The sequence below is a fragment of the Lactuca sativa genome, chromosome 8 (assembly GCF_002870075.4).
Source record: "Lactuca sativa cultivar Salinas chromosome 8, Lsat_Salinas_v11, whole genome shotgun sequence".
NCBI classification, from domain to species: domain Eukaryota; kingdom Viridiplantae; phylum Streptophyta; class Magnoliopsida; order Asterales; family Asteraceae; genus Lactuca; species Lactuca sativa.
In genome coordinates this window covers 162,163,236-162,179,184 of record NC_056630.2, presented here as the reverse complement: position 1 = coordinate 162,179,184, position 15,949 = coordinate 162,163,236, and the positions used below count along the sequence as shown (strand labels likewise).

General features: G+C 41.3%; 1 protein-coding gene across 1 annotated transcript; it reads right to left on the bottom strand.

The window, feature by feature from the left end:
- Positions 1-12,447: 12,447 nt before the first annotated feature.
- On the bottom strand, positions 12,448-15,740 carry LOC122195433 (uncharacterized mitochondrial protein AtMg00810-like). The gene is made up of 2 exons (XM_042897322.1): positions 15,586-15,740; positions 12,448-13,483 (listed from the first exon to the last, which is right to left on the bottom strand). Exons 1-2 carry the CDS (start codon positions 15,738-15,740, stop codon positions 12,448-12,450), a joined length of 1,191 nt encoding a protein of 396 aa, XP_042753256.1.
- Between the last annotated feature and the right edge of the window lie 209 nt (positions 15,741-15,949).

The following is a 15,949-nucleotide window of genomic DNA, read 5'->3' as shown; positions in this document are numbered from 1 at the left end:
GAACTTCTTGGATAGTGTTCCATCTAGGAGCCTGTGTGTGAAGGCTCTAGTAACTAGATGGTCGCTCTATTTTTCATACTTCTAATGTGGCCTGTTGAAATGCTTGAAGTAATATCTTATCGATTTTCCCTCATGATGCTTACAACCTATGATTTCCCGTGCGTCTCCCCGATATTTTTTCAAATGTATGAAATTTGTTAAGAATACTTCTTTTAGTTTTGAAAAAACTTCTGATGTTATTTGGGGCTAGGCGTTTAAATCATGCTCTGGCATTTCCGTCTAGTGTGGTCTGGAAATGTGTTCATCTAATTCTTTTATCTAGCTTTAATGATTGCATGTGTCATTCATAGGCATATATGTGACTGTTTGGACAAGTTGTGCTATTGTATATCTTAAAGTGAGGGAGTTTGGTTGTAGTGGGCATTTTGTATTCGTGTAACTCTGGTATAAATGGCGATATGTGTTGGTGTATTGTGAGTAAATTTTTGTATTTTCGTGATTGTGTGGGAAAAGGTTTGTTTAAATGGGAAAGAAATTGTTTGGTGGGTGATGTATAGGGAAGGAGTATACATTGGAAAAGGAATCGAAGGTATACCAAATTGGAGTGGGGCGTAATAAGAGGGCACGATTCGACAACCCTTACCAACCAAACCAAAGAGATGACAGGCAATATAGACAGCTGTGTTGCTGACTGAAATAGCCAATGATAGTCGTGCGATTGGTGTTGAATATGTTGGTTGGAAATTCATTGAGGACGATATTTGTATGAGAAACTGTTGTTCACTATATGGAAAAAATAGTACTGACATATTGCTCAAGAAATGTGGAATCGACGATCAGGTCGTGCTGAAGGTTGGATTTGTCTGGATCGATTGTTGTCCGCTTACCAGAGTTAGAGTCCGGATTGGTTTATCGCTGTTCTAACATCTGGTGTTGGAGGATATGCGGTAGAAGAAGTGACAACTTGTCTTGTTTTTGCGCTGATTGGTTCATCGATGGCATTGGTTGTACAAGATTCAATATTATGCCACTAGAACTGCCTTCTCCATCATTTGCCATGGTGAGAATCATTGTTTCGAGCTTTTTTTGTCATTTGTCTCAACAAATGGATGACACTAGTGATGTGATATTGGACCTCTAGTGTAGAATATTTCTACTAGTTATCTTCTATCTTGATGGAGATCTATATCACAACAAGAAAGTAAGCCGTCATCCAGTCTCCGGGAGGGGATCCTGCGAGGACGCTCTGATGGTCAAGTTAGTCTCTAGAAAAGATGTGTATGTGAGTAAGAATAAGGCAAGTGCTCGTTTGTCATTTGATGGCTTTCTTATGCAGTCGCCAGGTTGGACACCAGATATCGAGGGTTAGTGCAATGCAGGTTTGACCTGCAGAGACTGGTTGGCTACATGCTTAACTGAGTGGCGAACGCCTTTGGTATTTCATGTGTGCCTGGGATGCAACACTATATATTTCATACCACTCTCAATTTTTTCTACAAAACATTGAATTTGACAAAGTTTGATAGAACTTTACAAAAGCTAATTTATAGTGTTTAGTAAATAATTAGAAAATTTTCTTTTTTGTTATTGAATAGTGCAATAGTCATTGACGTCCAAATTCATCTATTAAAGGACAACTAGATTTTTCATCTCATTCAACTTTCTTATTGAACTCACATTTGTGTATGCTCTTGGCTTATTTGGGTGATAGATAACGATTTTCACAATAAGCCCATCAAAATTAAGCATTTATAGAAAAATAAAATTACATGTTAACCTCGATTAGTTAAACTATTTTGAAGTTTTTTGACCCTCTCAATTATGGTGTTATAATGTATATGATTAGAGACGACTTAGAAATATGTTGTAAATTCTTTTTCTTTATCAATTTAAATAATTAGAGGTTAATTACAAACACTAAAATAGTTGATGAATGAACAAAACTGCACTATCTTCTTTGATAACAGATATGCTGAACCCGTGAGCCTTTCATTGATAATATAAGAATATATATACATGATGTATCACACTATTTTGGGTATAAGATATGTACAATATCTTCACTAACAAATGTCTAAGAATACAAAGGAAGATAATCGTGGCTAATAATATACTCGGCTAATATACCCCCGCAGTCGAATCGGGAGGAGCATGGATGTTGAGACTATTTTTAAAATCATCAAATAGGACGAGTGTAACATCCATATTCTCAGGTATATTATTTGATTCAGTTATTTTGGAGTTTGTGGAGGGACTCGGCAAGTTGGTGCTTAGACTTGCCAAGTAGGGTCACGAATTTTGATCGGGATTAATGACCGGACTCGGCGAGTTCATGAGTGGACTCGGCGAGTCCGCGCTGTTTTATGAAACCCTAATTTCCCGGGTTTGGGACCTATTTAAAGGCCCTTAGGGCCTTCATTTGCGGCTACCAAACCCCAAAGAGAAACCCTAAAAGAGCTAGAGCATTTGTGAGAAGGAGCCATTTCTTGATCTTTGTGGTTGATTCTTGCAAGAAGGAGGTGATTCTAGGTTAGAAGAGACCAAGGAGGTTGTGCATCTGGGGATTTCTAGCAAAAGACTTCATCTTTGAGGTATTATATCGCCCCTTTATCTGTTTTGTTGAAGGAATCCATAGATGTAGAGTTTTTATGTCCTTATTGGAATGAATTGTGAGAATATGGCCCCTATTCATATTGAGACTTCAGATCTGGACCCATAGTGGTCTAAAGAGCTTATTCCAGCTTGCTTTATGTTGAGCTATGGAGGTAATGAGCTTAGGGTGTTGTTTTTGGGGCTAAATCACCAAGTGAAACCTCATAGACATCACATGAGTGTCAAGATCCTAGCTTTACGTGATTATCAGGCTTGGGAAGGTCAGATCTATGGATCAAAGGAACAGATCTGATCTTAGGAGGCCAATTGAGTTTATGCATGGCATGAACTCGCCGAGTCCAAGGGCAGACTCGGCGAGTAGGGATTGGGTTTCGCGTAAGTCACTCAGTGAGTAACTTGCCGAGTTGGGGGAAATGACTCAGTGAGTCAGAGGGGGGATAGAGGACTGGAGTTCAAGGTGGAACTCGCCGAGTTGATCTTGAGACTCAGCGACTTGAGTCGGGGTGGCCCCGCGATTCATGCCAGGTGTAGCTCGTCGAGCAAGGGGAAAGACTCAACGTGCCATGCGAGACTAGAGAGATAGTGGAGATGTGTAGACTCGTCGAGTCGCCCAAGTGCACTCGACAAGTCGGATCAAAGTATGACCGTTGACTTTTGTTGACTTTTAGGGTTTGGTCAACAATGGGGCCGTTGAGCCAAGAGAGGAGTAAAATGGTCTTTTACCCTTCTGAGGATGCCAAGAGAGAGTTGAGTCTAGTCTCGAGAGTTATATTTATGAGAGTATTTACCTTATGTGATCAGGCGGAGGCTAGACTATATTTCTACACAGTTAGAGATTTACCGAGATATCCGAGGTGAGTCTTCTCACTATACTTTATCTTGAGTAGGTAATTAGAGTTATGTGACAGAGTTATTGTATTCTATCTATGTGATGTGTTGCATTGCATTATTTCTATGTGATTTATGCCATGTATATATCAGAGTATATCAGAGTTAGAACCGGGAGGTTCACAGTGCTAGGACCAGAGGGTCCACAGAGTTAGGGCCCAAGGGCCCACAGAGTTATAGCCTCGAGTGGCTAGTATGTGATATTTGTGGTATTCTGGGGAACTCACTAAGTTTCGTGCTTACAGTGTTTTGTGTTATGTGTTTCAGGTTTTCTCAGGATCACAGGACAACACCGGCTCGATTGTACACACCAGAGGAAAATTTGTTTTGAGGATCCTGGTTTATTAAGTGATTGAACAAAAGAGTCATGTATTGTAATTAAAACAAAAAGGAGATTTTTATGAAAATTCTTAAAGAGATAAACTATTTTAAATGAAAAATTTGTTTTGAAAATTTCGGTGTTACAAGTTGGTATCAGAGCCTTGGTTTGAGGGATTCGGATGCACCTTCGGGTAAATCTGGACTCAAACTGAGGAAGTAAGAAAAGTTTTCAAAGAAATGATTTTCTAAATGTGAATAAGAGTTCAAAGAGAAAGCGAGAAAGAGTAGTGTGTACAATCAGCCAGAGCCCGAACGGTGATTTCCCAAAATACCTCTACTTTTGTGATTGAGATATTAATGATACATTTTATGAGATATTATGCATGCTAGAGACAGGCTAGGTATTTCATATCTTAGGACTAGAGTGGCCTGGTTTGTGATGCCTTAGCCTAGGAGTTGCTGTTATATGTGATCCACTGTTGAGTATGAGTGATTGTATTCAGTTGGAATCCTTCTAGGGGATTTGAGTAGAGGAGTAATCTAGGAGAGGCTCCTAGATGAGTATTGTGGTGCTTATCGAGAGAATAGTTAGAAACCGCGAGGGGTAGAGTTGCAGAGTTCGGTGGTACTTTGGAGAATGAGCAGAGCAGGCGGAGCTATCACCCGAAGTGAGTTCTATGTATTCTTTGATGCCCGAATGCTGCTTGCTTCGTGCTTTGTGGAACTCTCGATGATGGGAGTCAGCTACCGAGTGAATATGACGATATTCACGAGGTAGATGGCGGGCATCATTAGGAGCTCTTCAGCAGCTGATGGCGGAGAAGTGGGAGGACCAAGGAAGAGCCTAGGGAGTAACCTTAGCCAGATGAGTACGCTGGCGGAGCAGAGCATTTCACTGAGGAGCGAGCACGTGTGACGGAATTGGTGAACGAGAAGGTTGAGCAGCTACTTAGGAGCTCTGGGATGGTCCGTGTGGAAAGTATGGGTAGATGTGGCAGGTAGTATGGGCCCGTACTACCGAAAGCAGAGGACCCATACTCGATACGGGGAGTATTCTGAAGGTTCTAAGGAGCAGACTGGGGAGTGATGTTATGGTTCGAGTACCTTACATCGGAGCAGACTGAGGAGTGATGTTATGGTTCGAGTACCATACATCGAGCATATTGAGGAGTGATGTTATGGTTCGAGTACCATACATCATAGCAGACTGAGGAGTGATGTTATGGTTCGAGTACCATACATTGGAGCAAATTAAGGAGTGATGTTATGGTTTGAGTACCATAGATCGGAGCAGATTGGGAAGTGATGACATGGTTCGAGTACCATGCATCTTAGCAGATTGAGGAGGTGATGTTATAGTTTGAGTACCATATGTTGTAGCCGATTGAAGAGAGATGTCATGGGATGAGTACCATGGTTCTTAGCAAATGATGCTTGCGATTCTCCGGTTGTCCAGTCAGGATTGATTGGTGGAGTTTGGACGCGATGGGGTTTTAGGCCTAAGGGCCTTGATTGAGTCCGAAGAGGCATCCCTTGAGAGGGAGGTCGAGAGCATTTCAGAGTATTATTGGTAAGATGTCAGATGTAGTTGCAAGACTCAGGGATTCGTAGAGAAGGCATTTATGGGGGATTGCGGTCTGAGTTAGCAATCAGTCGATGGAGGAGATGTCACCTTCTGTGACCTGATGGATGCTATTTATGTTTCTTGTGGGAAACAAGAGAAACGTGAGATTTCATTTCTAGGTTCAGGAGTAAACCCTACGGATTGACATTGATGTCGATTTTTCCACCAGTATAGCAGGCAGCACGTCTGCCACGAGGAAATGATCTACCATGAGCAGGTAGTCAGTGGGGACTGAGATGGTCAAGGACCACATTACACGCTAATTGGGTATAATAGGGCATGTGGTAGCGGTATCAGTAAGTAATCCAGACAAGTATATCAGAGCGGTGGCTATTCTGTCTATGATGGGTATTGAGTATGGTAGTGGAGTCCTTATTCTCGTGATGATTCACGTGTTGGAACGAGGGTTGAGAAGTCAAGGGTGAGGAGTATGATGATTTGTTGTTCAGTCTAAGAGTCAGTGATAGTACTGGATAGTTGAGATGTTCGATATTGGGATGGTATGAGGCTCCGGACGGCTAGGGGCAGTCGTGATGAGAAATTCCTGAGGATTTCATCGGAGATTTAGGGTATTTGAGGTTTCTTGATCCCTACGTGGGGAGATCATTGGGCGTTGTGTGGCACCTTCCAAGCGTAGATGCGATGTTTCTGACAGAAACCGTCCGTGGGGTAGATTGTTGATGCGTCAATCGGTGATGGTTAGAACCCTAAGTGGGGGAGAACCGGGTATTTTATTAGGGAAACCAGAGATTTGTGCAAGAGCGGTTAGGGGTTGGATACAGAGACCTGAGCTCGAATTCATGAGACCAGGGTCATTGGTGATCAAGGAGAGGTGCAGAGCGAGATAATGCATGTGGTGCGTGTTTGAGAAAGGATGGGTGTCTCCATGGCAGGTGGCCAATGGTCAGGAATCTGGTGGTGGTCAGGGCCGTTTCGAGTGGTAGGCTCGTAATGATGGTATGGGCAGTTGAAGACTTCTGGGTCGAAGTATGGATAGAAGATTATCGAGCAACCAACTCCCAGACCGGTATGTGTATTTTTGCTTGGATTTTGAGCGGTAGGGGAAAGGGTTTCGGAGGATCATCAGCGTGTTCTGAAGCGTTAGCGCTTTCTTTGTATTCCAATTGAGTGTTCGGATACACTGAAGTTGCGCCTTGGGTAAATGAAGAATTATTTATGGGGTTCAGAGGAAATGTATTGTTGTATCTGTATCTTGATGGGAGTAGGAGATCAGTGGTTGAGGCAGGACATATGATGTTCTGTAATGGTGTTCCGTAATACCCGGGTATAATGTTCCGATTTCGGAGTTATCTGGAATCTTGAGTTTGAGACGACTAGTGGTGTATCATGTATCTACAGTTCCAGTGGGAGCCCTTCGGGTATTGGCATTAAGAGGGATTAATTAAGAAAGTGGATCTCCGCAGAGGTAGGTATTTTGTTATAACGGTTACCGCCATAGTCTGTGATGCACATGTGGGACAAGGGTGTGTAGCTATTTATGATAGTCTACGGAGCATGGGTTGGTGGACGTAGTGTGGCGTTGTGATGAGAATGAGAGTATGGGGTGAAGCTATGGGGAGCCGTAGTATTCACTAGTTAGAGGCTGTTGTGATGCTACGGGGAGCTGTAGTACTCACAAGTCAGAGAGAAGGAGTCATGGTACTGCGGGGAGCCGTAGTACCACTAGTCAGAGGGTGTTGTGATGCTACGGGGAGCCGTAGTACTCACAAGTTAGAGAGAGGGAGTCGTGGTACTGCGGGGAGCCGTAGTACTCACTAGTCAGTTGGTGTTGTGGTGCTACGGGGAGCCGTAGTACTCACTAGTCAGAGGTTGTCGTGATGTTGCGGGGAGCCATAGTACTCACTAGACGACAAGAGAGTGTGATGATGGTGTTGGGTTTTGAGCATTCTAACACTCCTAAGTGTACATGCAACCCTAAATACCTTGGATCTATGTTTTCTTTATTCTACATACAAATATGAACATCCAAGGTAGTATCCTAATCTAGCATACAAAACAATGAATATAACAAGATAGAATACATACCTCTTTGATGTAGAATGTCTTCATGAAGCTTGAGTGCCTAGTGCCTCAAGTGTGACACCTCAAATGGTTCACACAACACCAAATACACTTGGAATAACTTGAGAGAAATCCACAACTCATGAAATCGGCTAGCCCTTCTTTTTCACACACTAGTGGCCGATTTTGGTGAATAATATGATGCTTATATAGTGTGTTACAATTAGGGTTACACCATGTAAACCCTAATTGTCATGACCTTTCATTTCCATGACCCATGGGTTATGTAACCTCCATGGAGCATCCATGAAGCATCCTATGGGTTTAACCTAACTTGATTATCCATGGAGCTTTGGCCCACTATATAAGTTATGGATGATTTGCACAATCAACCCGTATATTTAATTAGTCTTCTTTTGATCACATAATTAATTCTAAATTAATTCTTGATCAATAATAATTAAATATTATTATTCTTATTATTAATATACTAGAACTTATAATATATTAATAACCATAAGTGTCTTATTTCTCTCATTTATTCTATCCAAGTGCATGATGCCATGCAACCCAAATGGACCATGCCGGGTCCGGTCAAGTCTTACCAATTATAGTTATGGACTTAGAAATTAATCCAACAGTCTCCCACTTGGAAAAGTCTAAAACTATTATTGCGTATGACTTCAAGAACCGACTGGCAATCGTAGCTCTCAAAAGCTTCTGTTGAACTCTGACCTTGTAGATGAACTCTGACCTTTGTCAATGACTTGTCCATTAGATAAGGGATCATATATTCCTCCATTCTAGATATCATATGGACTGAGACATGGATTATAATCATTCTCTCTGTCTATATTTTGTTTCCCGATTTTCGATTTATGACGACTGACTAATTGAACAAATCAAATCAGTCATGGCTCGGCCGAGCACTTCCATTTGTCATCATCAAATCATCGAGGGGCCCACAGATATCGCTTTTATCCCGAAGGTAAAAGGAATGGATAAACTTCGACTCATATGGCTTGTTCTACTACTTGTAGAATCATACACAAAGGCACGTTTTATAACATAGAGTTACCAATGTGTTTCCGTGCAATCAATGTACAACCAACTCATAGTAACAACTCATATCTCTAGGTTTGAAGAATATAAGATATTATCGTTTCATGGTCACTCGTGATAAAATCCATGAAGTGATTCCAATGAGCGCGGGTTGAATCCAATACTCAGAACTTATGAGTACTCATGAGTGTTGTAGCCCTTTGTCCACCATCTTAGACCTCTACAAGCAACCCATGACAGTTTTGATTCATATCTACTTCCAACATATGACCGACTGTGGATAGTTTGAATAACTTAGTCAATCAGAAAGAACGGCCTAGTTATTCTGGAAGTCAAAACATGCAAAATGAAACACAATAATAATAGAATCTAATATGGTATCAAAACCTATGAACATAAATAAAACACCTTTTATTTATCACCATATGATTACACATTATTCATTGTATAATGTTTCAACTATCAACTTTATTCTTGAATTTAAAACAATAGTTGTCCCATGCTCCAAGCATGTACACTATGTTTTCTAAACACTAGTCATGCCATACACCAAGTATGTATACTATGTTTGTCTATGATCTTTACTTTGTGAACTAGATCCATTGAACATAACTCCAATGATCCTCTTTCATAGTCCCAAATCCTTACTGCAAATGCAAGATTTCCAAATTCATGCCATTTACTAAAATCTGTTAGATTCTAAACTTACATGCATTGATCCTCTTGTAACGATTATGCACAAAGCCAGGAAGACTTGACAACAACCATTATAGAGCATTCCAAAGGAGATCAACTCCTTGGAAACATCCTTCTTGCACAGATTGAATAATTTCTAACTTTGAAACATTTCCATATTCCATTTTGACTATCACTTATGAACAAGAGTTGCCTCCTTACAGATTGTGTCAATATGGTCCTTCCAGAATTATCACTATACTTCCAACTTTCCTTGAACAACCAATCTTTGGTAAACCTTAGATTGTCCTCGACAATTGTTTAATCCTTTTAGCCATATCCAGTTCTAAACCGTTTCCCTTCTTAATGCCCTAGGCATTTTGAAAATTTTAGAAATGATGAATATAGCACATGTAATCGATCCAATATACGAAGCATATGGAACACGATTCATGATGTCTCACTTAAAGACTAACCAGTCTTTTGCTATGACACTTCCATTTCTATTTGCCAAGTTTTCATAATTCAGATTATGAAAACGGATGCCGTAATCATAATCGAATTTTAGAACGCAAATAATGGACCCATATACCGAATTTCCTTATGTTGATCCATTCCAACATGAAATTCATATATATATCCTTGACTAAATATGATTAAAACCTCAATCTAAGCTTTTAGATTTGAGATGAAGTACAATTTCCTCTCCCTTAATTATAGCAAAACAACTCTTTCCCAATTGAAACTTTTGTTTTCTATAACTAACATTGCTAACTTGCAACCTTTATCATAATTATCATGCTCCCACTAACATGATGATTATTAACATAACAGTTATGCTCCCACTAGCTTTGACATATACTCAGAAATCAGCTGAACTTCTAGAAATCAATACTTTATTGACTTTACCAAAGTTCAGATTTCTGATACTAGATTGCTTTGATAAAACTTTATCATAATCATACACGTTATCTTAGATAGCACACAGGTGTGTCTAAACAATTTTAAGAATTATGAAAAGGGATGCCGAAATCATAGTCTTTATTCTTTAGACCTTTGCCACTTCTCACAAGTCCATGTTAGTGTGCCGGTAAACCACACATGCTCCACTAACAACTTTGAGAATGCAAATATCACAATTGCTATCTAGCTAAAATCTACTTAGTGAAAGTGTTTCCTCACTATCATTTTCATGAATCGGAGAGAAACCTTATGACACTTAGATTTAATGGTGTATGTGTTCTTATCCATGTGAATTGTCAAAACCATAGTCACAAGACAAGGATGATGACAAAACCAAACTCATATAGATTGAACTCAATCTTAATTTCTTGCCATCTGGCAGCTCAAGGGCCTGCCATTGCTTCCAAGTTGTTGTGCAACGAATTGAGAACTCTAAGAACTCATATGCAAAGCCAACTTTAATTGGAATGGGCACAGAATATGTCAACACGATAGGTTATGAACCTCAAGTCGTGTGCTAGTAAAGAACTTCAGGTTTTATTCTTGATTAGTTCTTGAGACTTTCAAGACCTTTAAGACTCCCACTGTCCTCTTGACATATAAGATTCCCTTGTCAAACATCCAAGAGATAGTGCAGATTCTAATCAAGACAAACACTTCACACAATTGGCCTTAGTTGGTCTTTTTTTTTATCCAAAACATCACAACTTACCAAAAGACTTAGTTGGGGATTTCTAGCAAAAGACTTCATCTTTGAGGTATTATATCGCCCCTTTATCTGTTTTGTTGAAGGAATCCATAGATGTAGAGTTTTTATATCCTTATTGGAATGAATTGTGAGAATATGGCCCCTATTCATATTGAGACTTCAGATCTGGACCCATAGTGGTCTAAAGAGCTTATTCCAGCTTGCTTTATGTTGAGCTATGGAGGTAATGAGCTTAGGGTGTTGTTTTTGGGGCTAAATCACCAAGTGAAACCTCCTAGACGTCACATGAGTGTCAAGATCCGAGCTTTACGTGATTATCAGGCTTGGGAAGGTCAGATCTATGGATCAAAGGAACAGATCTGACCTCAGGAGGCCAATTGAGTTTATGCATGGCATGAACTCGCCGAGTCCAAGGGCAGACTCAGCGAGTAGGGCTAGGGTTTCCCATAAGTCACTCAGTGAGTAACTTGCCGAGTTGGGGGAAATGACTCAGTGAGTCAGAGGGGGGATAGAGGACTAGAGTTCAAGGTCGAACTCGCCGAGTTGAGTCGGGGTGGCCCCGCGATTCATGCCAGGTGTAGCTCGTCGAGCAAGGGGAAAGACTCAACGTGCCATGTGAGACTAGAGAGATAGTGGAGATGTGTAGACTCGCCGAGTCGCCCAAGTGCACTCGACAAGTCGGGTCAAAGTTTGACCGTTGACTTTTGTTGACTTTTAGGGTTTGGTCAACAATGGGGTCGTTGAGCCAAGAGAGGAGTAAAATGGTCTTTTACCCTTCTGAGAATGCCAAGAGAGAGTTGAGTCTAGTCTCGAGAGTTATATTTATGAGAGTATTTACCTTATGTGATCAGGCGGAGGCTAGACTATATTTCTACACAGTCAGAGATTTACCGAGATATCCGAGGTGAGTCTTCTCACTATACTTTACCTTGAGTAGGTAATTAGAGTTATGTGATAGAGTTATTGTATGCTATCTATGTGATGTCTTCACAAAGCTAGGACCAGAGGGTCCACAGAGTTAGGTCCCAAGGGCCCGCAGAGTTATAGCCTCGACTGGCTAGTATGTGATATGTGTGGTATTTTGGGGAACTCACTAAGCTTCGTGCTTATAGTGTTTTGTGTTATGTGTTTCAGGTTTTCTCAGGATCACGGGACGGCACCGGCTCGATTGTACACACTAGAGGAAAAGTTTGTTTTGAGGATCCTGGTTTATTACGTGATTGAACGAAAGAGTCATGTATTGTAATTAAAACAAAAAGGAGATTTTTATGAAAAGTGTTAAAGAGATAAACTATTTTAAATGAAAATTTTGTTTTGAAAATTTCGGTGTTACAACGAGAGGGAGACCTTTGGCGAAGATATCAGTGACTTGATAGCGTGAGGGAATGTGAAAGACACAGATTTAACCACGAGTAACTTTTTCCCAAACAAAATGTATGTCAAGCTCTATGTGTTTAGTTCGTTGATGTTGAACTGGGTTGCAGGATAAGTAAACCACACTGACATTATCACAGTAGACGAATGTGGCTTTACTTTGAGGCAAATGAAGTTCTAAGAGAAAATTTTGTAACTAACATGCTTCGGAAACGACATTCGCAGTTCCTCGATATTCCGCCTCGGCACTTGAATGGGAAAGAGTTGGTTGCCGCTTCGATGACCAGGAGACGAGGTTATGTACCATGTAGATAGCGTATTCGGATGTCGAGCGCCTTGTATCCAGGCACCCCGCCCAATCAGCATTTGTATATGCGACAAGGGAGCGTGTGGGTGATCTAGTGAGGTGAATCCCGTGATGGATTTTGCCGTTTATGTAGCATAAGATTCTTTTTAGAGCATTGGAATGAGGTGTTCGAGGGGCATGCATGTGCATGCAAACTTGCTGAACTGCATAGCATATGTTCGGGCGTGTGAATGTAAGGTATTGAAGAGCTCCAGCTAGCTGACGGTAATGAGTACCTCCATCGGAGAGTAGAGTGCCATCATTAGTGCTCAATTTGGATTTTGTGTCGACCGGTGTGGATGATGGATGACAAGAGCTCATGCTAGCTCTTTGTAAGATCTCCGTGGCATATTTTTGTTGGGAGAGATAAATGGAATCCTTTTTCTGTGTGACCGAAATGCCAAGGAAGTAGCTTAGAGGGCCAAAATCTTTCATTACAAATTCCTTGGCTAATAGCTTCATTAACTGTTGGCGAAGATGAGGTGATGATGTCACGAGAAAGATATCATCTACATAGAGGAGTATAAATGTTGTGTGTGAGCCGTTCTTATACACAAAAAGAGAGTGATCACACTTGTTTTGTTTGAACCGCATGGTGAACACGTAATCGGCGAACCGTTGGTACCAAGCTCGAGGTGCTTGTTTGAGGCCGTATAGAGATTTCTTGAGTAAACAAACGTGATTCGGATAGGAGGAATCCCGAAACCCTGGGGGTTGATGCATGTACACAGCTTCGTGCAAGTTACCGTGTAAAAATGCATTTTTCACGTCAAGTTGGTGAATTTGCCATGCATTCAAAAGAGCGATGGAAAGTACTGTGCGGATTGTTGTTGGCTTTACCACAAGACTAAATGTTTCTCCACAGTCGACTCCTTCCTTTTGAGACCTGCCATCACAAACTAAATGAGCTTTGTATCACTCCAAAGAGCCGCCAGATTTAGTTTTGTGGCGATAAATCCACATACTCCGTACCACATTCATATTTGGAGTTTTTGGGACTAACTCCCACGTGTTATTGTCAATAAGGGCCTGTAATTCATCGTGCATGACAATATTCCAATCCGAATTTTTGAGAGCATCAAAAGGATTTTTAGGTAAAGGAGAAAGAGATGGTGATGCATGGACAATGAATGGTTGTTTTGGTTTTGAGATCCCATACATGCTCCTAGTGTGTATGGTGCGAGTTGGAGCAACCCTGGGTTGTGACATGGGGGAGGGAAGGATGTCGGCTGTTGTGTGGTCAGAGGTGGGGGTGGACCCATGTTGGAGCGACGAGAGTAAGTGAACTGGATGGGTGGTTTAGGAGGTGGTATGGGAGTTGGTGGTGGTGTAGGTGATGGGTCATAAGTTGACCACAGGGAAGGATGATGTTCTGTTTCGAGATTTGAAGGAGTGGAAGGAGTGGATGGTGGTGATGTCAATTTAGAGAATGGGAATATTGTTTCGTCAAAGGTGACGTGTCTGGAAACAATTATGGTACGATTTTGGATGTCATAAAACTTGTACTCCCGATGGTTGGAGGGGTGACCCAAGAAAACGCAAGGTAAGGATCGTTTGTTTAATTTATGGATGGTGGTGGATGAAGTAAGGGGATACATGAGACAGCCGAAAGTGCGTAAATGAGAATATGTGGGTTGGCGATTATATAAAAGGTGAGTAGGTGTGAGTTTATGAAGAAGATTGGTAGGAAGAATGTTCAGGAGATAAGTGGCATGTTGGAGGGCATGGTGCCAAAAATGTAATGGTATCGTGGAATGAGCAAGAAGAGTTCGTAACACATTATTGATTGAACGAATTTTTCGTTCTGCTTTGCCATATTGCGGAGAGGTGTGTCGACATGAAAATCTGAACTGGATACCATTTTGAGAGCAAAATTGATGAAGTTTTGATGGTTGTATTCATGGCCATTATCACACTGTATTGTTTTTATGGTGAAGTGAAATTGGGTTTTGATGAGGGTGAAGAATTGAACGAAAGTAGAGAAGACCTGGGATTTGTGTGCAAGTGGGTATGTCCACAAAAAATTAGTTCTGTCATCTAAAAAGAGTAAATAATATCGGTGGCCACTATTATATCAAAAGGTAAATGAGTGATAGAGTTTGAAACAGTAAAAGGAAATTTAGATTGTTTTCCAAACACACAAGAAGAACAAACATGCGATAAAGTTTTAGAACTAGAATTAAAATTCAAGGTAGACTTTAAAGAAGATAAAATATTAGATCCCGAATGACCGAGCCGATGGTGCCATAGATCTTTGGTTATTGCAGCAAATGTTGATGGTGGTGTAAGCTGGGATGATGACTGGAGTGTGAAAGGATAGAGGTCGCTAGAACTATTTCATCGAAGAATTGGTGTCCGCGTCCGGAAATCCTTCACATCAAAACCGAAAGGGTGAAATTCAACAGAAAGATTGTTGTCAGTAGTAAAGGAGATTTTTTATAACATGAGGAGTGTGAAGAACATTTTTGAGAACAAATGGAGGGAAGGGGTAAGGAAGAGTTTGATGTCCGGTACCTTGGATTGAAATAGTCGAACCATTACCGACAATAACATTCCGAAAAAGGCCATTATTTTGATAAGACGTGAAGTTACCTGAATTATTCGTCATTTGTGAAGTTGCACCGGTGTCGGCATACCAATTGCTATCAGGTGGGTGAAGCGACATTGTGTGGAAAGCTTGCTCCAAATCTGTTGGTGTGTAGTTGGACTCGGATGCACTGTAGGCCTGCTGGGGTCGGCTTCCAAGGATACCAGGTCCGTTAGATGGAGGCCTAGGACTACTAAGTTGTTGTGTAGGATAGGGGCACGATGGATAGGCCCATGGTGTGTAGTTCTGAAATGCCCAAGGAGGTGGTGTAGTCCATGGTTGATAGGAGCGTGATGTACCAGGATTGAATTGAGGTTGTTGTGATCCACTGTTGTAGCCTCGTCCCCTACCATTGTTCGATCGACCTCGACCACGACCTCCTCGGCTACAACCCCACCCACGAGAGTGCTGAAGTCTGGTTGTTGATGATAGAATCGATTGTTATTTTCAATAGTTGTGGGGGCGTCGTGGAAACTGTTAAACCAGTGGCGGTGGTTCCGGTGTTAGGTGATGCTGTGGCAATGGTAGCTTGGTGAGCTTTACGAGATTCTTCCATGACTAGTTTTGATTGAACTTCACAGAAGTCAGGAAGAGGAATGGTTTGTTGTATGAGCATGGCGATGCCTTCGTAACTTTCATTGAGGCCAACAATAAGTTATAGGACGAGTCTTTGATTTGACACCAGGTTTCCTACGTTGGCCAGTTGATCTGCCAACATCTTCATAGCTTGGCAGTAGGAGGAGATGTTAGGATGATGATCAAGAA